General features: G+C 51.0%; 1 protein-coding gene across 5 annotated transcripts in view; it reads right to left on the reverse strand.

Annotated features, from left to right (window-relative positions):
• The window catches only part of LOC119456126 (uncharacterized), a 241,705-nt gene that overhangs the window by 52,371 nt on the left and 161,732 nt on the right, over nt 1-27,602 (reverse strand). For 4 of the 5 annotated variants that reach the window (XM_037717734.2, XM_049669556.1, XM_037717735.2 and 1 more), the window contains one exon: nt 14,574-15,107. In XM_037717734.2, the coding sequence (XP_037573662.1) occupies nt 14,574-15,107 (534 nt within the window). Of the gene's footprint in view, nt 1-10,155; nt 10,619-14,573; nt 15,108-27,602 lie in introns of those variants that run through there. The other variant, XM_037717737.2, reaches the window with a different exon arrangement.

Consider the following 27,602-nt stretch of genomic DNA (forward strand, 5'->3'; position numbering starts at 1 on the left):
CACACTCAACCGCAAGGCACTACCGTTCACTTCCTCCCCCGTGCTCCTCGCCCTCGAACGCCCACACACAAAACAGGAAGGATCGAGAACAACAACACCGAAACACAAGGCTATGGCATTCGCGATGCCGAGAGAGAAGGACGGACGGTGGTGCTGCTACAACATCGGGGCGCACGAGCCACTGAACCAGGAAGGTCAGGCGGTGGCGGCGAGTAAGAAAAGAAAGACGACCCCCCCCCTCCTCCATCCCCGGAGGAACGAGAGATTAATTTCCAGTGGGCCAACGCCGCCGCGCCCGACTGCCGCGCGCGCGGGACCGAGATTTCGCCCTGACCTCGAATGCGCAGCTGGCGCGCGCCTTGACCGACACGTCGGGAGACGTGAGCGATCGTGCGGGCAGGGATTTCGACGCGCGCCTCGAGTACCCCGCAAGGAAGGTGGGACGATGCCGTTCGTGTCCGCTCTTCAAAGCACTCGCCAATAACATGACGGCTTCGGCGGTTCGAATGGCGCGCCACCGGAGGAACCATATGCCCAAGCGCCAAACGTGACTTAATTCCGGGTAATATCGGCCGCGAACGGAACCTAACACGGGTGAGATGCGCAATAGAGGCAAATTCATAAAGAGGAAAAGAATGGGGATCCGAAATCGGAAGCCGCAACTAAGCTGACCTAATTTTACACCACCGCTGACACCGCGATATTGACACATGTTTAGAGATGCGCATCATAGCCTCAGTCGCATTCCGCGGCACGCGATGCAGAAGCTTAGCCTTGTTGACAATATGCGGATATTGTACCTTATTGAACGCACGAGTACTATGCCATTTAGCTTCGAAGAAAAACCGCAAGTACAGAAAGATGTGGGGAGCCCTCTACTGAGGCATACAACCGTGCAACTTAGAGAGTCAAACACTATCAACAATCCATATTTTCGCAGCAGTTTATGGCTGGGAACTGAAAGAAATAAATTATAGCTGCGGGATATAATTCGATTGCGGATATCAACAACAGGTGAATGTCGAAGTTGACCTCCCGATGAGTATTCCCAGTGCCGATTGACGCAATTCAACCGTGTTAAGTTTAAACAGAACTACTACTCAAGCGTGTTACAGCGGCGACACAGTTTCGATGACACGTTTCTGCAAGGAGTTCGGGAGAGGCCCTAACACGATTCCGCGTTAAAGTACCGAGGAAGGCGGGGGCGCTGAGCAAGTGCTGCCGCACGGTCGGCAAACAAAACCCCGAGCGGCCCCGATGCGTGCCAGGCGCTGTCCGGAAACGAGCGACCGCCAGCTGCACAACGCCACGGCTGTCGTTTCGAACGACGCCTCCCAAAAGAGGTGGTGCCACGACCTCTATATGCGCGTGGGTGGCTGCGCACACTCGAATGACCACTCCGCGCACACGAGGGGAGTGCCAGCCATCGGGCTGAGTTAAAAAAAAAAGAAAAGAAAAAGAAAAAGTCGTGAGAGGGAGAATCCCCATTTGTTTTACGACGCCCAATGGGCTTCACGCAGGGCACGTGAAAACACGAGACAATGGTGCAACCATAGATGTACAGACGGACACCAAGTTTTACGGGAACTGCGTTCCACGACAAATTAGATCGCCAGAACTGGACTATACAGAATGGGACTTTTATTTCGAGGCAATGTGCCACTTGAATTCGCGGAAATTGATTTTTTTTTTTTTTTTTTGAAAGTCGGTGTACCGTAAACTTTTGTGTCCGACTGTATATGGGCACCCAGTGCTGAGTCAAGCATTCCGCAGTTGAGAGCATGCAGCGCCAGAACATAGAGCCTAGCCAGCGGTGGAAGAAAAAATGGGAGGGACGCGATAGTTAACATTGGCCTCGGCATAGTACATCCCATCGCTTATCACGACGCGAGAGTGTCCGAGATATGAAAATGTCCATGCTGCGCAGCACTCGGCATTCTCGCGGTCGAAGTTAGAAGCGCGAACATTCCCGAGCTTCAGCTAGGTATAGAACTCGGAGACGAACGATGAAACGCGGGTCCTTGCCATTTTAATGTCTGACCATGCTTCGCGTGCCCAGCGGTGGGTGTCGGCAATAGGGCTGATAAATGAGAAAGTCGCAACGCCCTCCAGACGGTGCAAGATGCCTACATATTGTTAGGGACGACCACTCTTCAAAGGGCTGAAGGCTTTAAATTTTAATAAGAAGTTGGTATATAGCGCTGCACAAAACGCAAATTTAGGGCCGTGGAAAGCCTAATTTCGTACGCGCTAGGCCACGCGAAACGTTCTCAGACAGAAGAGGCGGCGGCCCCCATAGTATACTTACGTAGTTCATACTAATGTGCTAGTACAATAACGTTAACACTTCTTACAGCACTTCAACGTACTGTTCATTGATTGTTTCCATAGGCCATCAACCAAAGCTCATACTGCTAGAGTGTCTTCCCTTAACGATTAAGGTGATGACTACTTATTATATGATGACAATGACAATTATGAGGCGATGGTGTAGCCTTATAGAGTTAAAGTCGCTCTCGCACTAAGATAGTCGGAGCTCTCTTGCAAACGCACAGCAGGGGCAGTATTTTGTAGTGATCCATCTTTTTTTTTTTTCATTCTTATCGATCTTTACCAATGGCTCGGACACCGCCGTGCAGTATTTCTCACCGGAATTAGCCACTCAATGACACGGTTGACAAGAAACGCAAAATAGAAAATCGAGCGCATCTACAAAATACGACCCACGGCTCCAGAAAGGGAGCAGCCATCAGCACTCCGAATATCCAGCTGGCCTATCTCCCTTCCAAGCACAGACCGAGACCAATACTACAGTTTAGCCTCAGTGCTACGATGAGAGCCGGCGTATTCGGCGTGACATGGCCGATGGCCGGTCACGGCTGAGCGGTTCGGCCAACGGTAAGCCGGTCGTTACAAAGCCGTTCACGTACGATCTAGAGGGAACGGTTTGTAAGATAAGAACCGGCGCCAGCTAATCCCGGCAGCATGCGAGAGACTGCTGAAAATGGCGGCGGTAAATGACAGCAAAAGAAAAAAAAAAAAAAAGACTTCTCGGTTTGACAAAACAGTTATTTTGTGCACCCGGCCCCTGGTTCTTAGCGCAGGGCCGTCGAGACTCCTGTCGGATAATTGGCACGGTCGGCGTGCGGGTTAACGTGTCGATCGGAATCGACAGGAGGTAAATACGAGGAGAGCGGCGAAGCACGCCTGCGGATAATCAAGATTGAGTGGGGCGCGTCCCACACGGCAATCCGCATCATGTCTCCCGAATACCGTGCAGTGAGTGGGCCACGAGCGCGTGAAGAGAAACACTTAACTAAAGGTAAGACTGCTAGAACATTGTTTAAAAACTACACTTCCTTGTAAACATTGCAACAAATTCACGTAAGCCGTAAAGCCGAAATCCCGCTTCCTAAACAGTCACTAGAATTTAACCTTATTTCTTAAATGTTAGAAATCTCATCCAAATCCGTCCAGGGGTTGTCTCGTAAAAGCATTTCTGCGTTTTGCATGTATTTCAATAGGCGGCGGCCAAGTTGGCTCCGAGCTAGAGCTTCCTCTACAGTTATGCTCTTGGGTGATTAAGTCGTGCGTTCCATTACCGCCCACAGCAAGTACACATGTCCATAAGGGCGAAATGCAAAGGTGCCTGTGTACTTAGATTTAGGTGCACGTTGAAAGAACCCCCGAGTGGTAAAAATTAATCTCGAACTCTCCACAAAGACGTCCCTAATAACCAGAAAACGTAATTAATTCATAATAATTTACACACAATGTGAGCTCGCAAATGTAGTACACTGCTCGCCAACATTGGCGGCTCTCCGGTGGACACTTGAACGCGCCCAATCGAGTCAATGTCGCCTATAAGAAGTATGGCGGTAATACGCTGCACAACACCTAGTGCAAAGTCGTGACTACATTATGCTGCGCGCTATAGTATCCACCTGAGCACACCACCTAGATTACTAAACACTGCATCATTCTATCGAGACAAGGGTACCGGTATGCACGCCGCGCCGACGCTGGTCGTCCAACTCCTCTTCCCGAGCCGATACGTGTTCATTTCCCTAAACAAACCCGTTCCGCCAGAGATGTTTCCCCACAATGCTCGCGCGGAACGCGGAAGCGCGGGCACTGGAAACATCGCTCATTCGTACAAATGCGTTCGGGGCCGACAAGCTAGGAAAACAAGCACGCGCGCGTCAGCCTGAGATGAAGAAAGATACCACGCGGCGGCCCGAGCTGCGCAAGTGCGAGTGCATATATACAAGAAGAGCCATGTCCGCGTTTCATCGATCAAGTCGGCATTACTTCCTGCCTCCCGTTGAGACGACAATATATACTTAAAAGAGCTATCGGCGCGCTCAGCTCTTGCATTAGGCCTAAAGCTTAACGTTGGGGCACACCGTCAACCTCGGTCATCAGATGTGCGGAAGCAAGTATAATCGCCCGCGGCACTCTGTCTTACCTACCAACTCCACGCAGACAGGGCAGTGCGGCGAAAGGTAGGGGTTGAGTTAGCCAATCGGGAACGAGAACGACACACGCCTGCCCATCGCCTGCCGTTGATCTTCCCGTTCACGACACCACCTGAACGGAAGGATCGCGGATAGAACAGGAACGCGCAATGGGGGTCCCCGAGACACGCAGCCGGCAATTGTTTGCTAGGCAGTTTTAAAACAGCTTTTCACCTGTTTACGTCGACAAACGCAAAACAGATACGACCAGGCTATGCCCGTGTTCTCGATGGGACCTTTAGTAGAGCGTCCCGCATGGCAAAAGGGTGAACAACGCCAAATGCTGAAACGCCGTCTGGCATAAAGACAACAAAGCACTTTCGCTGTAACGGCGGCATCATTGTCAAGCCTAGGAGCGCCAAAACAGACGGCTGATCTCAGTAATGTCGACAAAACATCGCCAATACTTAGTCCTCGAAGGCAGATCAGACTAAGTGAAAGCTAACTTTGCCATTTATGATTTGTTGTCACAACGAAGCTCAAGTGACGAGGTTGAGTTCACATCGAAGCTGGCACCCTTAGCGCCGCCATGTTGTTACGCTATAGCTACATAAGTCGCACAAAGCCCGCAATGCAAATGCATAAGTTTTCGTGCGTACGCACCCCCAAAGCTCTTCATAGATCTTTATGAGAATTTTGGACCGATAATTCTATAGCGTACGCAAGGGCTCTTCATACGCAAAACCAAAACTCTATAGTCTAGTATTGGTACACGGTTTCTTTCATCGCACTGCAACGAAGTGTTATCTGCTGCATAGGAGGCGGAAACACAGCGTTACCGTTGACTGGTTGCGTAGCTAGCACATGACCAACTGCCAAAACACAACTGCTGTCAAAACAAAAGCTGCTCTTCGAGCATGTCAAACATTCCCGCCACCAATGATCCGATATGCGACATGAAGCTGCACCTTTCAGTGATACAAGCCTTCAGCAAACGAACCTGCTCGGGAAAGAATCACGAGAGGAGACCGCGACATAGATAGACCCTAACACACCGACATTTCATGGTTTTACAGCAGTGGCTACGAGTCATTCGATCATGCACCCACTTTCAGCTCACGGTACGAGAGTCACCTATACCCAGAGACGTGACCATGAGCAGGGCCTCGCAATACAGCGTTGCGCCATACTCCGCAAGAAACTGTACGTGGCAGCGAGCGTTCATCTTTTTACCGAGCTACGAAGAAGTGCACCATCTGTCCAACGATCACGCATCGCACTTAGCTGCGCAACAGAAGCCAGCTCCTCACGCGACGTTGTGGTGGGGAATTGGCAGCGTGTATCGTATCGCTGGCCCACTCGGAACACCTGGACCAACGAGGACACGGCAGAGCGCGCAGCGCAAACAGGGGATCCCGCCGCCGCCAGGCGCCACGGAACGCACCCATCTCAGCCAACCCTGCCATTATACCGCATCCCGACCGACATGTATTCTTCCGGGGTCACCCAACCGCCGGAGAGCTAGGCGCGGCTGTTGGTTCAGCGGTGCCGGTCGCAGGAACAAAAGGCCCTTCGCTGCAACGTCTCGATGGAGGGCGCCGCCATTACCGCGGGTCCACGTACGCGCGACAGAAGGGGTCGGCCTGTTTGCCCGAGATCGCGTGGATTCTGCACTCGCACGAAAGCTTGCTCCACAGCACGGGCAAGGCGATCTCGCAAGCAGATCTCACGGGATCGAGGAAACGTAGCTCAGGTAATGGTATAGGCATGGCGAACATGCGCGCAAGCACGCACGCATGCGCTCTTCGGAAGCTGGCTTGCCCGACTGGGAGACAAAATATGGGCATGCATACGTCGGTGGACCGTCGCAGACGCAGTATGGTATGTGGCGTTCACACGTTTTTGCAAAGGTAAACCTCTTCACACACTAGGCCAAGGAAAAGGGTTCCTTCCACGTAACGGCTCTGACGACTTACGTAGGTATGCCGATGGTGTTCGGTCTTCAAGTATCCATCCATGAGCATACACGACTGCGTCGCGCACACATACTCCCCACGGTTTGTGGGTACCGACAAGCTTAAGTCTTTATTCGTACTGAAATATCCGCGCTATTCTACAATTCTCTCACGATGCGCTTAGAAACTAAAATGAAAGCTTGTAAAGCACTCGGCTGCATTCCTGCCATAGGTCAGGACCGGTAGCGTTGTATTTTTTTTTCTTTTGTCTAATCAAACGGTGCTAAATGGTCGCAGGCGGCCTTAAAGTGGTTGAGCTTCGCGGAAACGAAGTGCTATTATAAAAATCGGAAGCAGCTCGGATAAGTTGTGTACCTGTATCGGCCAACTCGAGTGCTACATAAATCCAACGAAAGGAACGCATGCGGCCTCGATGAGACTACCGAGACGTTACATGTTCTTCTTCCTCTAAGGACCACTTTCGCGCATGGCTAGAGTGAGCTGCCGCCATACGACTCTGACGAAAGTCCCGTCATCTAAAGCCCCTTTACCGTCATCCACCTACGAGCGCCTTCGGTTGCGCTTGCATTATCTGCTCTGTGGCGCGCCTCGCGAACTATACAAGACCGCTTAGAAACACCGTCGCACAGTGGCTGGCTGCACGAGACGAAGCACTACCATCATCCCGGGCAGAGAACGAGCCGAAGCAACCATCGGACGGAACACGCAGAGAGCAACGCGCCCGCGAACCCCGGCTGTTCATCTCCAGACAGAATACATTCCGTCTCTCCAATACCATGCAGCGTTATGGAAGTTAAGAGCAGTCGAGCCTTAATGAATAGATGCAAGTTTGTCCCAAGAGCTCACAAGAGTGCTCGATTGTCCAACTAGCATAGGCCACGCCGATCGCGCGCGGCTAAACGGCACAACGGCCAAGGTGTCGACCATTCTCGGCCCGTTCTTTGACGCACCATTGCGCAATCTTGTCCGTCGATTAAAAAGGCGTCAGTCCTGGCTTTAACAGCGCTGAATGGTTTTAGTGGGAACGGCGCCGCGAAGCACGCGCTATCCTTTCTGCTCTCCCCCACGTCATGGAGCTGGAGAAGATGGCGGCACGTCGCGAGAGACCATATGCCGACCGAGCGTTGCGGCGGCGAACAATGCGGGCCAGTGTCGGCCGGCCGCTCTGGCGAGTTGGAACAATGGACGTGCCTTGACGGCGGCTTCCGGCCGCTGCGGCGCGGCCACGGGCCAGACGCGAGCGGCACGCGCGGGTGAGAGTCGACGGCGAAGCAGAAGAGAGAAGAAATGAAGGGTTGTCACGTATATACGGCACGGTTGAGATTTGGCCGACGCACCGCGGTTGAGAAGTGCGCACTGGCTGGCGTTAAGAGAGCCCTGCTTTCGATGCTTGCGAAAGAGCTTACCTAGGGAATTCAGCTGGCACAGCGCCGAGACATTTATGCCAGCGCAATGAGCGCGAAGGCAAACGCCTAGTTACATTTCGGAGGACGTCAAGGGTGAATAAAAGTCGAATCATGCACGACAATGAGTATGAAGCATATATTGATTGGTGCATCTATACGGCAGGGAACGTAAAGGTAACACACATGACACTGTCGTGCACTCAAGAGCCTTGCTGTGAGCTTGCCGACCAAGACGACTTATATACAACGCGTCGTTAAACTAATAGGGGTCAATGCTAGATAGCTCAAGGGGCCCTATAACCTGTCGGGCGGCATCGGCAAAGAGAGCAGTGTCATGCTTAGAAATATTCTCACTCACGAATCACACAGCAATCTTGCTGTGCAAGTTTTGTGAGGTGACAGCGACGTCTTTCAACTTGGCATCGACAAGGTCCGCGACGCGCGCTCGCACCTCTCACACCAATCGCCTGCTGCATTCTCAGGTGACAACTATACAGGGATAAATGTAGTCGTGTACGACAGATTTTCGGTTAAACAAATAGCCATGCATGACAACCGACTTATTTTTGTAAGTGGGTTTCACCGATGTCGGGCACTTTGAAACATCAAACGGGATGGGCGTGGAGTCTTCCTCAATCATCGATAACAGAAGCCGCGTAACTGCAGCAAGCGAACACGCTATCTCGGTGTCGCCTAGTGCACGCACTGCCGGAAAACACGTTTTACAATCGCGCAGCCAGGAGCGAGGATCCCAATTTTGATTCCCGACGTAGCTAAATTTTTTCAAATGGTCCAATGTGTTTCGAGGGTAGAATATTAAACTACGTTCATCGTGTTTCTCGTCGACGGAACAAAGAACTGATAAACATGAACTAAATGATATGTAAATATACGTGAAACGGAAATGAAGATTACACCCTAACATATAGTACAGACCTGAGAACAAAAAAGTGGTGGTTGAAGGCAAATGTGTAATTTTACGACGGATCCATGCAAGGAACGAAGCTTACCAATTTTTGTCACGAATACTTCGAGCCATGATGGAGCAATGTCACAATAACCAAAGCAAAAGTCATTAAGCTCTCCTAATCTGGAGGCAAAAGGTTCACCTGCGAACCACACATGTGACACCTGCGAACAACACCTGTGCCACCTACGAAGAACTAGCAGCGTTTTCAAAGCGACAAAACACGCTTTGCAATTTTACACGCATGAACGCAGAGCCCACGCAACAGTGACGCACAAGATTCTTGTCTGAAAGGTCGAAAAAAAAATGAAATCCTCAAAAGGAATGTAAGTTGAGCCGTCACGTGGCTCTGTGAACCTGTGCATGAAGTGCGCCTGTAAAGAAAGTCAAGCCAACGCTTGGTCGTCAAGCTTTGCCAGTCGACACTGCACAATACGTTGACGTGTTTCCACGACAGTCGGATAGGACAGAAGGGCGCAAAGGCGGTTCGAGAATTCGGAGTCACTTGTCAACCTTTCATGTGGGACGTTAAAATGAGAGAGACAAAAATGCACTGGGTTTAGCTGCGAATTACAAGACAGCGCAAGAGAATCGGGTTTTATTTGGGTGAGCTACATCATTTTCTCTACTTTTTCCAAGTCATGTGCTCACTGATTTTTGCAGTTTAAGTGTATTGACCTCGGGTATTACTGCAGCTGCGCGTTTATTGCCTTATGAATGAGCCACAATGCGCCTTTACTAGCCTTCGCCTATTGGGCCAGTAGACATCTTGCTAATGACATCGTACTTCTACCTTGAAATTTAACAATAAAAAAAAGAAAGAAACCAATAACAAGAGGCAACGACGCATGGCGCTAGAGCGAGAATTACCTCAACGTTTTTTGTCAGCAAACAAGACTCTTGAAGAAAACACCACATGCTTCTTTTAAATTTCAGTACATCATGTCGGTACCTTTATTTAGGCTGTTGCGTTAGAAATATCCAGTATAATATGGCTATACTAGTATTTAGGAGCCATTTCTAAGTAGGAAACGAAACAAATTGTTCGCGTTAGCAAATTAAGTTGTGTTCTTTCGCACACTTCTTTTTAGTCATCGTAATGAAAAACCAAATTAAAGAGAGCGTGCTGTCATCTTCATAAAAGCACACAACTAGTTAACATGCGCCCGTACGCCGCCGCGTCTTGCCCTTTCTCCTCAAAATGCAACAGCAGATTGAAACGACCCTATAGAAGAAAAGGAAGAGTCTTCGGCTGCGTCGAAGTGGGGCCAAACTCTGCCGAGGCGCCCAGGCAACTGACACAACGGTGTCAGATGTCCGCGCGGTCATGCACACGGGGACTGACTCACCGAGAGTGAAAGGCATATCCCGTGGTGTCTTCATCCACAAACGCTGCACCGCGTCAGTGCGGGGCCCATCACCGATGCGAGCGGCGTGATCGTTGGCCTCCGTCCACCGTTGCGCAACCGTCGCTTCTTGGCAATCCGTCTCCGAATCACAACGAAGTGGGGCGCCGCAGGAAGCAGTCCTCGCGAACGCTTGCGTTCTTTTGACAACCCGCTTCTGAACGGCAATGATGCGCGCGCCTCGAGGGGCAGCTCTCGCGAACGTGCGTAAACAAACGCAGAAGCAATTTATTTCTCTCTTCTTTCCTTTCTTTCTTTCTTGGCAATTCTGTTCTGCGAATTCATTCACAACAATGAACCGAAGGAGGCTCAACTAGTACACCCAATCGTGAAATGTGAGCACGTTTACATCATAGAAGAATCATTCGGGGACAGCGTACTCCAAGTACGTCTGCTAAACATATAATGTTAAAGCCAGGCACCAGGATTGACGAGAGCGGGCGACAATGATATCTCGCTACCAATTCGAGGCCGAAAAGAACAAATGTGAACGAAATCGTGCGGATGGTATTCGCGAATAATAATAAACAAGCGTGGAACGCCGATGGTTAAGGATGGAAATGTGGCCAATAAAGCTGTCGGCGACGACACCTAGAAAAGATCAATAAAAGAACTAAGCATGGCTGAAGCGACGGATCGCACTTACGGGCCTGCGAGTAGATATCGACGACTCGGACGAAACTGACAATAAGTGGGGGGGTTTCGTCGCTTCCTACGCGAGCGATGGGCGCGCAATACGCCTGTCTACCCACGCGGTTGGAAATGTGCCGGAGATCGAAGACGGCGACGAATGCACCCTCGGAGGCGATCAATCCCGCGGGCCGCTGAGACACACCGCGCAGCACGACCACGCACCAACGACGATCGCGAGAGAGCCTCCTCTTCGGCAATCCGCGAGATTGCGCAATTCCAAAACGACGTGGGAGAGCATATCCTTTTTTTTTTTTCTGCACTGGGAAACGGGAGGCGACAGTTCGGTGTGGTCACTCGCCGTGCAATCGACCGACCGCCTCGGTGCAGAGAAAGATCCGGCGAGATCGAGGCACCTTACGGCACGACCGTCGCCACCGATGCGAGCAGGCGATGTCACTGCGCGATCACACGAAGTTCAACTGCGGAGCGCTCCAGAAGCGCGAGCACCCCTGCCGCGCGCACAGCGGAGGAGCCTCGGGGGGAGAGGAGGACGGCTAGGGCGCTGCGGCCCACACACAAAACGGGGCGTCCTGCCAAGCCCAGCACGCACCACCAGACGTCTTGTTCCCGAGTCGAGCGACGGCAGAAACGAGAGAGGACCGCGAAACGGAGAAGCGCTCCGGAATGCTTAAAATCTGAGACTGGTGCGGTGCTGCCGCTAGCTAGACACGCCCACGGTGGCAGCAGCGCCTCGGCAGGCGACGAAGCGCGGGGCGACAGACGCGGCGGCTGCAGCTTCCCACACACGACGGCGCGGCTTTCTCGCACGTACGGGACCCTCCGGGGGCGGCAGAGGCGAGCGCCTGCCTACGGACGACACCACCGCCGGCCCGGGTGCGAAGAGCCAGCCGCCGCAGCTGGTGTAGGGGGGATCCCAGCAGCACGACGAAGACGAGAAGCAGCAGCAGCAGCTGAAGCGGCTGCGGCGACAACCGCAGGAGCGGCAGGAGCACGGCACGCACGCGGCGCGACGGGGAGCGGCGCTAGCGGCATATGGGTCGGCCGGGCCGCCTCGCGAAGGAACCCTCGCGGGGCCGAAATAGGACAGCGCGGCCCGCTCTCGCCGCCGCGACTTGGACGCCCGCAGCCGGCCGGCCCGGCTGGGGCTGCCGCCCGGTTCGGCCGCGAATCCGGAGGAGGAGGCGAGGGCGAGGAATGCCGCGGAGACGCGCCGGCTACCGCGCACGCCACGCGGGAGACGCGGCCCACGTGGCGCATGCATCGTTCGCCCCGTCAAAAGGAACGCCGACCGGGGGACGCCCCAACTAACTGCTATGCCACTACTGCTGTTGCTGCTGCTGCTGGTACTGCCAGTGGAGGTTCAGGTGGCCCCGAAAACCGACACGGGAAGAAAGACCGCTGCCGCGGCCAGACAAAAAAAAAAAAAAAAGACGCCCGTTCGAAAACCCCGCATTCAGCCGAAATATCACGGATAGGTTCGACCCATTTTCTTTGGCAGAACACCGGCGCACAACCTTCCAAGGGCCAGGCCTGAGGTCTCGTGCATGTATCGGAGACTAGCGCAATTTCGCTGCCATTCGAAACGATGCCGTCTTAACAATAGATCAGATATATCCAGGCAGATTCAGCTTACTCGCCCCCAAAACGAGCGCATCGAAAGAAAACATATACACTGGCGCAAAGCATACAGGTTTTACGTTCAAGCCTTTCCAACTTCACGCTTGGTCGGACCATCGAACGCTCTATAAAAGAGAAGTCTGCGGCCTGCAGTATACGGCGGTTATTGCGGACGGTGCGGGCCACGGACACGAAACAACGGCAAGACAGGTCACGTGACTCGGATCCCTTCAAACGGCGAACGCCGATTTGTAATTGCACTTGTAAATCCTATCCTAAAGATAATCACAATTCTTACTAAGAGCAATGCAAGGCCAACACGTCAGGAACATACAATAACACGATTAATCACAAGACTGACACGATTTAATCAAAACGCGTCAAAAAGGCAGAATATACTGAGGGAGTTGGCAATTCATACTAGAAACGCCAGGCGAACAGGTGGTTAGGAAGTGAAAATTGCGCGCACCCGCTTTTCCTCTGTCCGGTGCTTTCTTGGTAATAAAAATTTAGCTTGTCCACAATCTTGTTACCGTTTGCGGATTACCGGGTTACCGGAGCCGTGGACGGCACTAGCGTAAAGCTCGTAGCGACATATTGTGAAGTTTTGTCCAACTACCATGCGCCCGAAAAATTCTTGTCGCACGTAAGTGTTATCATCGAAGGAATATCGTAAAAACATTGCACGTTAACGATTACGTCGCTATCGATCAACGACAGCAGTTACGTAGAATGTGAACGTAGCGCTAGCTGGGTACGTACAATGTGTTACTTAGTACCAGCTGACTGCTGCCGTACACCTCTCCGGCAACCCGGTATTCCGCAAACGCATTACAAGCTCTAGGCTCCGTGACTCTAGGCACAGCGCAGCGAAAAATGCGTCAAAAGACCGTCTGATTCGCCCTGCACACGCCTCGAACTGATTTAGTGATATACTTTTGCGATTGTGAGAGACCAACATCGCACATTGTGCACGAAGCGTGCCCTATTACGCCCACTCCTTCACGAAGTGTGCACCGTTTCACACGAGCAACGCAGTGCAGCACCTCCCGGGTGAAGCAAGTGTCGGCGAACCCAATAGATCCCAAAAAGGATTTCTGTGTACAGTAGGGCCGCTATACGCCGAGGTTAGCCACGACAGGCTTTCGCGTGTTCATGAAAGCGCTTAACCGAGGTGCCTGTACAATTGTAGAACTAATGCTCACTCAATTCCTGTTCAAGTAGCCATGGTGACGGGACAGTTCAGCATGTGATTTGGGCAATCTACAGTACCGGAGGCATGCTTGGTATAGCCGCTATAACACTAGGAAAAGTAACGTAAAGCGGTAAAGTAGCACGAAATGCGTGGACAGGAAAGGAAACAACAGAGCCTGTGTGTATATCTATGCGTTTTAAGTCCTTCGCACTGTTTTATTAGCTGATTTATTCTACCCACCTTTCTCTAGGGCCTTTCTTCCCCTTCATCACATTCCCTGCAGAGTGGCGTGTAGGCGAATGTACGCTGGCTAATCACTCTGCTTTTCAATAATTAGCTCTCTCTCTCTCTCTCTTTCGCGCTATTTTGCCATTTTAAAAGCAGGGCGTGCAACCAGTGGGCCACCGAAAGACAGAAGTGCTGCAAGTGAGGAAAACAGCGTTTTCCCATCAAACTTTGCACTTTCCTCGAATAACAATAGCGCTGACTGACTTCCAGGAAGAGGCGGCGCTTTCGAATTACACTGCGCGGTTTCGATCAGGCGACAAGGAAGCGTTGTTCCGAACTGTGCGCCGACGTCAACGAACCCGCAGTACGAGGATGTGCAAAGTTGCAACACTGCAGGCACGCAGTGCGGGGTTTCCGCCCTTCGTGCAACGTTCTAGTGCGATCCTCCAACATATGCTGGCTTTGTATGAAGTTCCGAGGCCCCGAGGTGTATGACGAGACCCGAGATAGAGGTATCCGCGCTTTTCTTCGTCATAGCCTACAAGCTTTCATGTGTGCTCGAGCGGATAAGAGGGGCGCCACTACATTGTTTACTAACATGTGGCCACCTTGTAAACGAACTGCACGTGATCCGCGAGCAAGTGGGAAGAGAATCGCGACCACCGACCTCTCGCTCCTGCGGCTCCTGCGGCAGGTCGGCGGGGTCCGGCAGCTCGGGGAGGCGCGAGTGCTGCCGGTCGTAGACGCACCGGTGCAGCTGCTCGTCCAGCAGCCGAAAGTTGTCGTACGAGCGCCGCAGCGTCCAGCTACGCTCGCGGCTCGTCACCTGGACCGCCCACCAGTTGCCCGCAGGAGCCGGCATGCAACCACCGCAGCTCTCGTTGCTGTGCTGCTGCTGCAGCTGCGTCTGTTGCTGCTGGGTCTGCTGCTGCAGTTGCTGGCTCTGCTGCTGCAGTTGCGGAGTCTGCTGTTGCAGTTGTGGAGTCTGCTGTTGCAGTTGTGGAGTCTGCTGTTGCAGTTGCGGAGTCTGCTGCTGCAGTTGCGGAGTCTGTTGCTGCTGTTGCTGCTGCTGCTGTAGTTGAGTCTGTTGCTGCTGCTGAGACTGCGACTGCGGCTGCTGCTGGTTGGCGGGCTGCTCGCGATTCTCCTTGTCCGCCTCGTCGTGGCCTCGCCCGGCGGCGCTCCATTCCACCAGGGACATCTGCGGGCAAGACGCGCGGAAAAGTTTTGTCACGATTCCAGAACAACCACGTAACAATCTCGTGCTCGCGAACATTCATATCCCGCAAGATTTAACGCGCAACTGCATCTTTACTGCATGCACATACAGAAGCGCTTTCACATAACGTCGGCAGCTTACCTGACAGTATTAGGACACTGCTTAGGTATACCACTGCCGTGTGTGCCAATCAAGCTCCAAACATGCGTGCCCGCAGAAGCGTATTTTAGCACAACGCAAAGCGATATTCGATATGGCTGTGCGCTAAACTCACGAAATACGATGCCAAATACACGTGCGCTGATCCTTATGTGACATGTATCACGTTTTCGTTTAACCATTGTTACATATTCTCGCTTTCCCGGCAAGCGCACTGCCAACACCATCAACATCAACAGCGGCGCGACAGACGAGTTTATTCGGACACCGCCAACTGACCTGGACTAGTCCTGGGAACGCTTTTCACTTTACAAGACATTGTGCAATTTTTACCGCTTTCCGCAGGAGGTGCGCATGTAAACAGATGCGAAAGTGTGCAAGCACCTTTGTTGCAAAGATGTGTTCGATCAGAAGCGATCGCGTGAGAAATATCGCTGTCACAGGGGGCACTTTCGATCGCGATCGAGCCCGATCAGGATCGAATTTAGCGATTGCTATTGGCTCGATCGTCTGAACAAGCTGAGGAAGGGAGCCAATCGCTACTGAGAAAATGGATTAGCATCTGGCTCGATCACGATCGAAAGTGCTCAGCGTGGCTTAAGTACTCCAAAAGTTAAATGCCACCCTAAACGAAGATCGGAAAGTGGAAACAACAGCCCTGCATGAGAAATTAAGGCACTCGTATAAATTAGGCAGGCATCAATCCCGCTAGGTGCGTATTCTTGAACTCGCATAAAGGACCAGTATACCGTTTGAATGCGCCTGGCCGCTGGCAAGCTTGGATATACGTTAACATATACCTGTCCCATACGGCTACGGCAGCAGATTGCCGTATCATCCTAATGGCTACAGTACAATACTAAAGCGCACGTGTATCCCAGCGCAAACAGGTTATTCGCATCCTTCTATATAGTTTATTCTGCATGCTCTGTGCGCTACAGACGCAGTTTCCACTCGGCCTTCACTTCCACGCGTTAATGTCGTAAAACCTTCCACCCGCCAAACTGCGCACCAGGAACGAATGCAATGGTGTCTGGTGCGTGCGCAAGCCGGTCGTGAGTGAAAATACCTGGAAAAGTTTCACATCTGCGAACGCGCTCCTAAATATGTGCGAGTTTCCTTTCTAACAGAGAAGCGGACCGTGACTGTGTGCTGCCGTAAAACGCCTCTTTAGCTAGGCGCCGGACAATTCAAGAAAGCGTTATCGACGCAGTGATCAAACATGGCCCCACTTCTCCGTAAAAGCCAAGTACGCACTGGTCTCTCTCGTTATGGCGCATTCGCAAAAAGTGCCGGTACAGCCTGTCCAGCGTGTTGGACTTTTTTTTTTTTTTTTTCAAATTATCTGACCGTCACCCGTTTCGCCTGCAAGTAAGACTGCACGCAGGCATCGTTTCCAACAAAAATTATTAAAGGTTCCGGAACTCTGGCGATCCAATTATTCAGCTACTATGAAAATGATATTGGTATAGTTGCATGGATTTGTCTAACATTTGCGCTTCTCGCTTCAGAAGTACTTCCGGCGTTATTTCATCATCATCATCAGCCTATATTTATGTCCACTGCAGGACGAAGGCCTCTCCCTGTGATCTCCAATTACCCGTGTCTTGCGCTAGCTGATTCCAACTTGCGCCTGCAAATTTCCTAACTTCATCACCCCACCTAGTTTTCTGCCGTCCTCGACTGCACTTCCCTTCTCTTGGTATCCATTCTGTAACTCTAATGGTCCACTGGTTATCCATCCTACGCATTACATAGCCTGTCCAGATCCATTTTTTTTTTTTTCGCTTAATGTCGACTAGAATATCGGCTATCCCCGTTTGTTCTCTGATCTACACCGCTCTCTTGCTGTCTCTTAACAGTAGACCTAACATTTTTCGTTCCATCGCTCTTTGTGCGGTCCTTAACTTGTTCTCCAGCTTCTTTGTTAACCTCCAAGTTTCCGCCCCATATGTTAGCCCCGGTAGAATGCAATGATTGTACACTTTCCTTTTCAACGACAATGGTAAGCTCTAAGTCAAGGTTTGGCAATGCCTGCCGTATGCACTCCAGCCCAATTTTATTTTTCTGTAAATTTATTTCTCATGATCAGGGCCCCAGTGAGTAATTGACCTAGATAAATGTACTCCTTTACAGACTCTAGACGCTGACTGGCGATCCTGAATTCTTGTTCCCTTGCCAGGCTATTGAAGACTATCTTTGTCTTCTGCATATTCATCTTCAACCCAATTCTTACACTTTCTCCGATTAAGGTCCTCAATCATTTGCTGTAATTCGTCTCCATTGTTGCTGAATAGGACAATGTCATCTGCAAACCGAAGGTTGCTGAGATATTCGCCGTTGATCCTCACTCCTAAGCCTTCCCAGTCTAAGAGCTTGAATACTTCTTCTAAGCATGCAGTGAATAGCATTGGAGAGATTGTGTCTCCTTGCCTGACCCCTTTCTTGATAGGTAACTTTCTACTTTTCATGTGGAGAACCAAGGTTGCTGTGGAATCCTTGTAGATGTTTGCTAAGATATTCACGTATGCCTCCTGTACTCCTTGATTACGCAATGTCTCTATGACTGCTGGTATCTCCACTGAATCAAATGCCTTTTCATAATCTATGAAAACCATATAGAGAGGTTCATTGTACTCCGCAGATTTCTCGATTACCTGATTGATGACATGGATATGATCCATCATAGAATATCCCTTCCTGAAGCCAGCCTGTTCTCTTGGTTGGCTGAAGTCAACTGCTGCCCTGATTCTATAAGAAATTATCTTGGTGAATATTTTATACAATACTGAAAGCAAGCTAATGGGTCTATAATTCTTCAATTCTTTAACGTCTCCCTTCTTATGGATTAGTATAATGTTGGCGTCCTTCCAGCTCTCTGGTACACTTGAAGTCGTGAGGCATTGCGTATAAAGGGCCACAAGCTTTTCAAGCATGATATCTCCTCCATCTTTCATTAAATGAACAGTTATTCCATCTTCGTCTGCCGATTTCCCCCGGGTCATGCCTTGCAAGGCCCTTTTAACTTCATCGCTAGTTACAGAAGGAGCGTCTGTACCCTGTTCATCACTACTTCGAATGAAGGTAGCGTGACGGCTCTGGGCACTGTACAGGTGAGTATAGAATTCTTCCGCTGCTTTTACTATGTCATCGAAATTGCTGACGATATTACCATGCTTATCTTTCAGTGCATACATCTTGCCTTGTCCTATGCCAAGCTTTGTTTTTACTGATTTAATGCTGCGTCCACATTTTACGGCTTCCTCAATCTTTCGCACGTTATAATTTCGAATATCCCTTACTTTCTTCTTGTTGATCCGTTTTGACAGTTCAGCGAATTCTATCTGATCTCTTGAGTTGGACATTTTCATGTTTTGTCGTTTCTTTATTAGGTCCTTTGTTTCTTGGGAGAGCTTATCTACTGGTTGCCTTGGTGCCTTACCTCCCACTTCAATTGCTGCTTCTGAGATCAACCTAGTTAGGGTTTCATTCATTACCTCTATGTTGTCTTTATCTTCCTTTTCTAAAGCTGCATATTTGTTTTCGAGCACCAGCCTGAATTGGTCTGCTTTTACCCTTACTGCCTCTAGGTTGGCCTGTTTCCTCTTGACTAATTTCACTCTTTCTCTCTTCAAATTGAGAGAAATCCTAGACCTCACTAACCTATGGTCACTGCACTTTACCTTACCTAACACTTCTACATCCTGCACTATTCTTGGATCGGCAGAGAGTATGAAATCTATTTCATTCCTTGTTTCTCCATTAGGGCTTTTCCAGGTCCACTTCCTGTTGCTGTGCTTCCTGAAGAACGTATTCATTATTCGGAGCCTATTCCTCTCCGCGAATTCTACCAACATGTCTCCTCTATTGTTCCTAGAATCGATGTCGTAGTTGCCAATTGCTTGCTCACCAGCCTGCTTTTTTCCCACGTTTGCATTGAAGTCGCCTATGACTACAGTATACTGAGTTTGCACCTTTCTCATTGCTAATTCAACATCTTCATAAAACTGTTCTATTTCTTCATCATCGTGACTGGAGGTTGGGGCGTAGGCTCGTACTGCCTTCATTCTATACCTCCTATTAAGCTTTATTACGGCGACTGCTACCTTCTCCTTAATGCTGTAGAATTCATCAATGTTGCCGGCGTTATTTATTACGCATTATATTTCTAAAATTTCAACCAATGATGTTTTCATAAACCCATGAAAGCGATATATGTTCCTGCGCGCTTGCATAACCGTAATTAATTACGCAATATTTTGATGAAAACGATCGATTTGCAAAATATACAATCAAACGAGAAGGACGAAGCATAGGCCAAATTCATGTACTATATTCCATCGTTCGCGTGTTGATTGAAGCGCCATACTTCGCAGCCAGAAATACTACATGGCGCGAGTTTCCCCAAGTCTGTCACACAGAATTCCGAAGTCCACGGTATACAGGGCGGGGACGAATGCGGGAATTCTGGGAGGCGACTCCATGGTTTCTCTACCCTGACCATGCACGCCGCCGCGGTACTAGCGATTCGTGTCGGCAGGTTTTAGTTGGATTATTTGCTCGGCGTCCCAGCAGGAAGAGATGAGACTGGATGTCGCATCTATGCAGGTCGCGATGCTACTTTGAAAACCTAGCACATGTACTCGGGCATGCTCGTATGAAAATTCCTGACTCGTTAAATAGGAACCGGGGATTCATGCCTTGTGCTCAGGCCCCTGTCTCATGGCTCGACGATCACGTGCGCAGCATGGCTCGACGATCACGTGCGCAGAACTGAGCGAAACGCGAATATATGTGCGGACCAAACCTGTTTATTTTTTCCCCTTAATTCACCGATTTTATTTAAAGGCATAGTGAGAAAAGAAAATGAAAGAAAAGCGCGCAGATCTGCGTGATGCGGACTTGCTTCTCCGCAGTTATCGTACGACGTACGAAAAAATTCACTCGCGCATTTTCTTCGCCAGTTGTGATACCCGCTATGTTCGTGCCATTCACAGGTGCACACAGTTCGATTAAATAATGAAAGATGCCATCGATTCACTGCCGGCAGGAAGATAAAAGCCCCATGTAGCTATGCAAAGTTCCGATTTTATTAGCACGTACACGTTTTAAAAGCATAGTTATGATAAGAACGCCTAATTACCGGTAGTCGCGACTCGCAACAGCGGTCTCCACGTGTGCAGTCGCGGGCGAAAGAGAAGAAGCGAGTATATGAAAGCGTCACCATAGCGTTGAACATGTTTCACTACCATGCGTGCCTTCACAAGCCGAGCACGGTTATTTTGCTGCACACCAAGAATACACAAATGAGCTTTCAGCATGCTTTGCATTGCAGACTTAGACGAACAAGGGAAACTGCAATAGCCGAATACAGTGGGCGCAGCACAAGTATCCGGTTCAGTGGAGAAACGAAACTTGAGGAAATGAGTTGCAAGTCCCTTGGCTTCGTTGACTCGATCATCGTTCCGCTCTTTTTGGAATGTTACGTTACACGTGCAAGCTTGGCAGTGTGGAACCGGTTTTGTCCTCAACCACGACATCGCGAAGCCTCATGCCGCGAGGTGTTTCCTTATATTCTATGAAATCACCATCGCTGATATAGCTCGTTGCGCTACATCAAAACTAATGTAAACGGCCTCTGCAGCAAGTTGGTTTCGTTATGCATAGCTCTACGGCATGCGTATAACGCTACGCTAAATTAGCTTCGCTACGCTATCCTCGTAAACGCGGCGGCTACAAAGGGCTACGCAGGGACGCTCGCGCTGGCTGGTGCACAGCTCGGGCGTATACGCGCAATGCACAATTGCGAGCCGCAGCCGCACTCCCAGCGAGCACGCGATGACAGGTCGTGCGCGCTTGCCGTCGTGCGGGGCCCTGCCAATCGCGTCACGACGTAACCGAAAGTTTTGGATGGCCGCGATGGATCGCGCGAGATCGCTCCGGGCTTGCGCCTAATAGACGGAAGTTGCGGAACTGGCCGACTGGCCCGAAAGCTGACCGAGCGGGCTCTGAAGCAGGTTTTCGGACAATGAACGAAGAGCTAGCTGCTGTGCCCTCAAGAGAGGAGCACTAGCGGTCAGGAGCGCGGAACAAAAGAAACGAGAACATGCAGAGAGAAACTGAAGCTGGAATGAGATGCGGGAAAGAAAAATAAATAAAAATAACAATGCGGCGAAGATAGGTGGTCTGGTGACCTTGAGCCACCCTGGCCCCCTTTCCGGAGCGGCCTTCAACGACCGATTGGTTCCGCGAAGCGTTTTGCACGGCAACCGGCACGCGCGGGCGAACGGCTTCGAGCTCCTGTGATTTCGCGGTTTTGTTTGTTCTTTCAGTGCAGCGCGATCGGCTCGCCGTTCTAGCTGTCGGGCGCGCACGCACGAGTGGACAAAGCGCGCCTAATTGCCGTCTCATCAATGCGCCGCTCCATCGTTAGGGTGCACCGCGAAACGCGGTCAAAACAGAAAAAAAAAGGAAAATTTAAAATTAAATGCAAACCAGACGCTCTGGCGATCTGCGGGTAGCTGGGGTGCAGAACTTAAGTCACGGCTTTCTGGCTTCCGGACGGGGGAATATGTGAACGCCATCTGTAGAAGGTGGACTGAATCACTGGACGTGAAGAGTCGGGAGTGAGAAAACAACACGGACCGAGGCTGCGAAATTGTGTCGATTTGTAAACGGCAGTATATAGTTCTATCTAGACGTTTGACATGTCTTGCTTGTTGTGTGAGCTCGCGAAGAACAGCGTTCAATATAAGAACATCCGCTGTGAAGAAAAAGAAATATATGCATAGGCAAAGAGCCGGGTTGAACCCAGCAACCTCTGTTACTGACACGGACGCTCTGCCCAACAAGGAATGCGTGTCGCCTATTCGGTGCCTTCGTGATCACATTGCAGGTCACCGGTGGGACACGGTAAAAAAAAGTCTACATGTTACTTTCGCCTCCGATTACGCGATAGAAGATATCATACATAAGTGCTCGAAGGTATTTGGGTGCTGCTTAGGGAATTCGAGGTAGCATTTTGTTTTGCTTCCTCTTTTTTTTTTTTTTAACAGGTGCTTGACGCTTTTTGCAAAACCTTCTGTCTACCTTTTCTCCTACTTCTGCAAATTATGTGGTAAGGCTAAAAAAAATGCCAGGCCTGCGCGGCACACGCAGCACAGTCACAGCGTAAGCTAGACGAGCGTTTCGACAGTACTACTACAATGCCTAGAATATACTTATAAGTATATTCTAGGCACTGTAGTACTACCTAGTAATTTGAGTGAATGCGTCAGGAACCATCGCCGATGGCTAGCGCCGTTCGGCCCAGCCAAGCAGCCGACAATGCAACTACGGCTGTCACATTCGCTCCCATTGCAACGCGCCCAATCTAGCGCAATCAACGTGATCCCGAGCGTCCGTCTAGGGAGCCTACATGCAAGCGCTGTAGGCTCCCTAGACAGCGCTTGCATGTAGGCTCCCTACGTCCGTCGGTATGTTAGCGCCATCTAGTTAAGGCGGCAGCAAAATTTACAGTGTCTGAAAGGTTGCGTTTGCCGGCGCCTTAACTAGATGGAGCCACCATACCGGCGGAGGCTTGGGACCGCGTTGTTTGCGTTCCGCGTCTGAATCGCATCTCGTCGTCTGCGCCTGCGCGCCTTCATAGGGCGCGTTTATAGGGCGCGTTTCCCGCTCCGAGACAGCAAGCGCTTGCGCTGCGTAGAGTATCCGCCTCTCACGCAGCGGGCCTGGGTTCGATCCCGGCGGAGAGCGGGTACTTTTTTTCGCATGCCATAGCGGCTACGGGGCGGCGGCGGCGGCGGCATAATCGCGACCCGAAACGGCTATTGGAATGAGCTCATAACAGCTTACGCTGTAGAAAACTGCTACAGGAAACAAGACAAGCAAAACAGGTTCCCCTTGTAAAGCTGGGGGGAAACCTGCCTTCATATAATGCTTATGGCCGGACTATACATTTCCCAGACCTCATCGATGACTATCGGAGACCACAGTTTAGCCTCCAGCAGTGACGCTCGCAGAGCAATGCAAGCGCGGTGCACGCATGACCACATGCATGCAAATACAAAAGCACTTCTCCACCGAAGCGCGCTTCACCTCACACGCACCCTTAATGCGGAGAAGCCAGCTTCGGCGGATGCTCTTTAGCGAGTTGCGCACGCATGAGCGGAGAGCTTTTGATGCAAGTTGTTGCAGCGACTTTTAACGCGATAGCGTTAAGGGCCCCGTGTCGCAGGCCAAGAAAAGCATCCCCAACCACGCAGGCCCTCAGAAAATATTTAGGTATATGTATATACCACCCCTTCTTATATGACGTGCGGTATATGAGGGTTATGTTGCCACACTATTCTATCACTAATGTTGCTCATACCTTGACTTACATCCTCGACAAAGCTATTCCTCGAAATTTTCTGAATGACAACGTCCAAACAAATGTCATGAAACATAACACCCACAGCGCATGCCTTGTATGTTAAATATTCGCAGACTGAAATATTATAAGTGCGAAACAATAACAGAAACCTGAAAATTATGTAACTTTTTTTTTTGGGGGGGGGGGGGGGGGCGGTCGTGCACAATCTCCAGGATCGGCCCACGCAAGGGGCCGATCCTATAGCCTGAAAGCTCACCTTCGTGCATAGCATTCACCACCAACGTTTCCCGGTAACCATTACAGTTGCATAAGCTGCAGTTGTCGGGAAGCGTGAGAATCAGTCAGGGATCTTTGAATGCTTTCGCGTTCCACTCTTATTTGGCGTTGTGGACGTTGTGGCCGCCTGAGGATACCGACCTCGCAACCTCGATCTACACGTCATGTACGGTGTTGCACCAATCCAGCAACGGCCGTGGCCATCCACCTCACCACCTTGCGTGTATTTATAAATATCGCAAGTTACTTAGTTGTGAGAGCGATAGCCATGGAGTACCGCTTCGCCACGCGATGCGTACATCGTTATCTTCTTTTTACCACTGCCGCCTTGGGTCTCGTTTGGGAGAACTTTTACACTTAGCTTGTAAGCCAATTCCTGTTCGGACTACCCAGCATGGTGCGCATATCTCTTCTTCGTCTAGTAGCCGAAAATTCAATTGTAACTTCACCGACATTATTCTCCTCCCTGCGGAGGCGTACAAAATGAGACTAAACTAGACGAGCTTTCCGGATCTGGACTATTGCGCTGCGCAGGAAGGACGCAGTGAAGGCGACCACTCCACATCTGCGTCGGCATGGCGCCTCTGGACGCCTCGATCGACAGCTTCAAGCAACGAGCGCTCCAATTAAACCTCTCTCCAACCCCTTTCGGTGAAAACATTCGGCGAGACCTCCCTGGGTGCCTACGGGTTAGGTTAAACCTAATCACCAGGTCGCGGTCTGGCTCCTCAGCGAGGCGCCCCACGTTCGCCCAGCCGCCCACGTATATATAGCACGAAACAGCCTGGCACTGACATTAAGTCGGCTCCTCTAACGAAACATGGCTCCGCCGTCGGCCCACGGGATATCCTCGAGCATGCGATTAGCCGCGCCAGTAAACGTATAGCTGCTTCGCCCTCGCGCCTGTGTTATTTTTCTCGCCACGAAAAATAAAATAATAATAACAACAAACGCGCGAAGGCAAAAGACCGCAGCTCCGGTTGCCCCGGCGTCCTGCATACCGCCACGCTTTCCAAACACCTGCTAGCCTAACGACGCATCCTTGGCATCGTCTGGAGGCGTCGAGCGGGCGTCGTGACGGTGAATACATTACTACGCCAGGGTTCTTGCGTCTGTGTATACAGAGCGGGAACGCACACACGGGCCAAAATGAAAAGGATTACTTTCTCAGAAACCGTTACGTTTGAATAGGCGACTGATGCGCCCAGAGAAGAGTGCCGCGGTTCACAGAAATTCTGGTGCGCTCCGAGTGCTCCCATCGGGTGCAGCCTGCTACAAATGTAGCCTCCTCTCAGAATAATCTTGCAATTATACTAGCCGGAACGCAAAACAGTTCTGCCAAGGCGCATATGTGTCCTTCTCGAATACCCATTCTCCGCTATTTAAGGAAACTGCCCCAAAGTTCGCCTCCTGGTGCTCACACACTATACGGTCGCAATATAACGTAGAGCTTTTCCACTCTGTTTTTATTCTGCAGGCATTGTAGGAGAAGCACGGTCATCGAGCGTCGCAATAGTTGGCGCACCGACGCCGAAAGTTCATGTCGCCGCTCCGCTTAGTTACGTCGAAATTACGTCCCTTTTCTGGTCGCTGCTCGAAATGGGAAAGCACATGTGCGTCAAAATAATTCTATCAGCGGAGGGCTCATTGGGAATGCGCTCTGAGTGTTGAAAACATTTAAGAACATGAAGAAGAGGGCTCACTGACTTAGCACACTCAAGACTGCAGGAGCGGCCTACACACGTACGGGACAAAACCGCATGACCCGTACAGGCCCCCCACATTCCAGGTTGTTGGAAACGTGGAACTCGCTGGAGGCACCAGATGCAGTTCTCGGTACAACAGCGGATACAGCGTGAACCACACTTGTCTATAAGTGGTCAAGTCGCTGGCTACGGACTGCGCCAGTGGCCGCTAGCGGTAGCAGCTGAGTTCCAGGTCTGTTTCTTGTTTTGTTAATTTCCCCTGCTATAGCGCATGGACCAATTAAGCATGCCGCATGACCACACGCGGCCATTTTCTGTGGCGTCGGCCTGCACTGCCTTTCGAGAAAGCTGGCGATCAAATCGGCCGATTCACAACGCTAGACAAGTGTGATCCACACTCTAGCGCCGTATCGGGTGGTACCACCTATATATGCACGTGTTTCGCGCTTAATTTGGCACGCAGGAACCGGTAGAGGGGCCAGTGAAGAGGACCGACGTACGCCAGGCGCCGGATCGAGCGCCAAGGACGACGCGAAAGGGTTGATGAAGCAGTTGCCACGGCAACGGAATGGCGCAACAGTGAGCCGCCGGCCCGCGTGTTCGGAGCACAGATCGAGACAGCCAGCCGAGGCAGGCAAGGCAGCAGCCGCCGCAGGCCGGGCTGCAGCCAGCATGAGAGAAGCCAGTCCGGTTTGCTTGGCGGCCAGCGTTCGGCGCGCGTGCCCCGAGTTCACCCTGGCGGCAGCGTAATCAAGATTTAATGCCGCTGACCGCGGCTACATTCCAGACCGCCGCTATAGGGCGCGCTCCTCTCCCGCGAGCGCGCTCGCGCAAAAGACAGATTACAGGCAAACGCGTGCGCATCTTCTCGTCGCGAGGCTACACACAGCCGTGCCTCTCTCGCCCGCACCATCTTCCTCCCGTGCCTCATCCTTTGCCGCACAACAGACCACGCCTCTCGATTTAAGCCGCGCCGTGCGCCGTCAACACACTCGACGCAGGCGCAACAAAGCAAGACAACGCCTCTCACGAACTAACTGGCACCGCGTCCAATCACCGCGCCGGGACGAGAACTGAGACCTTGCTCAACTTCCTGTACTCCGCTTCGTTACAAGACAATCGTGGGAACGCGCGCTAAACTTATTAACGAAATTAAATAACGGCGATAAGTATCGTTTGTTATCTTACTTAACAAAGACTTGGGGCGGGGCAAACACGTGCACGCGTAAGCTCAGTGGTTCTTAGCGCGCGAAGCACGAGCCTTAAAGACGCTGTATGAGCAACCCGCCTACGTTTAGCTTTAGCGCATAAAAGCGTCCTCCTCCCCCCCCCCCTCCCTCCCCATTTAATGGCGCATAGTTCATATTTACAGAAAAGGTTGTACGCTAGCGTGGGTCGTAAAAACAAGCACTGGGTAATCGCGAAAACGAACATTTTGCTTGCGAAGGCGGCTTACGTCTCAATACAATACGCAGACTAGGAAAAACGGAGTCAGGAAGTACCGGATTGATTTTTCCCTACCTCAAGTTCTTTAACATGCGCACAAAGCACAGCACCCGACAACTTTTGCATTCCGCCCTTATCAGTATGCGACCGCCGCGGCCTGTAGTCGAACCCCCAACTTCGGTCGTGCTAAGCAAGCGGATATGCAACAGGGTGTTCCAGCGAACACTTTCAAAAATTTTAAAGGTTGCCTGTGGCAGATAGCACAATTCTAGTTCATGAGCTGACCTACTCGAAGAGGTGGACATTACTAGCAAAAAAAAAAAAAAAAACTGAAATGCATAATCGGCTACATAACAAAAGATCACTAATTTATTTTTTAACTAATTACCTTATGGCCCATATTGCAATTTACAAATTCTAGCTGTGGAGTTCGCAAGGCGGATCATCCCACTCTGAACGAATTCTCAGGATGACACCAGTTTCGAGATATTCATTCCCGAACTTGGCGGAGAAATG

The sequence above is a fragment of the Dermacentor silvarum genome, chromosome 6 (assembly GCF_013339745.2).
Source record: "Dermacentor silvarum isolate Dsil-2018 chromosome 6, BIME_Dsil_1.4, whole genome shotgun sequence".
In the NCBI taxonomy this organism is placed as follows: Eukaryota; Metazoa; Arthropoda; class Arachnida; order Ixodida; family Ixodidae; genus Dermacentor; species Dermacentor silvarum.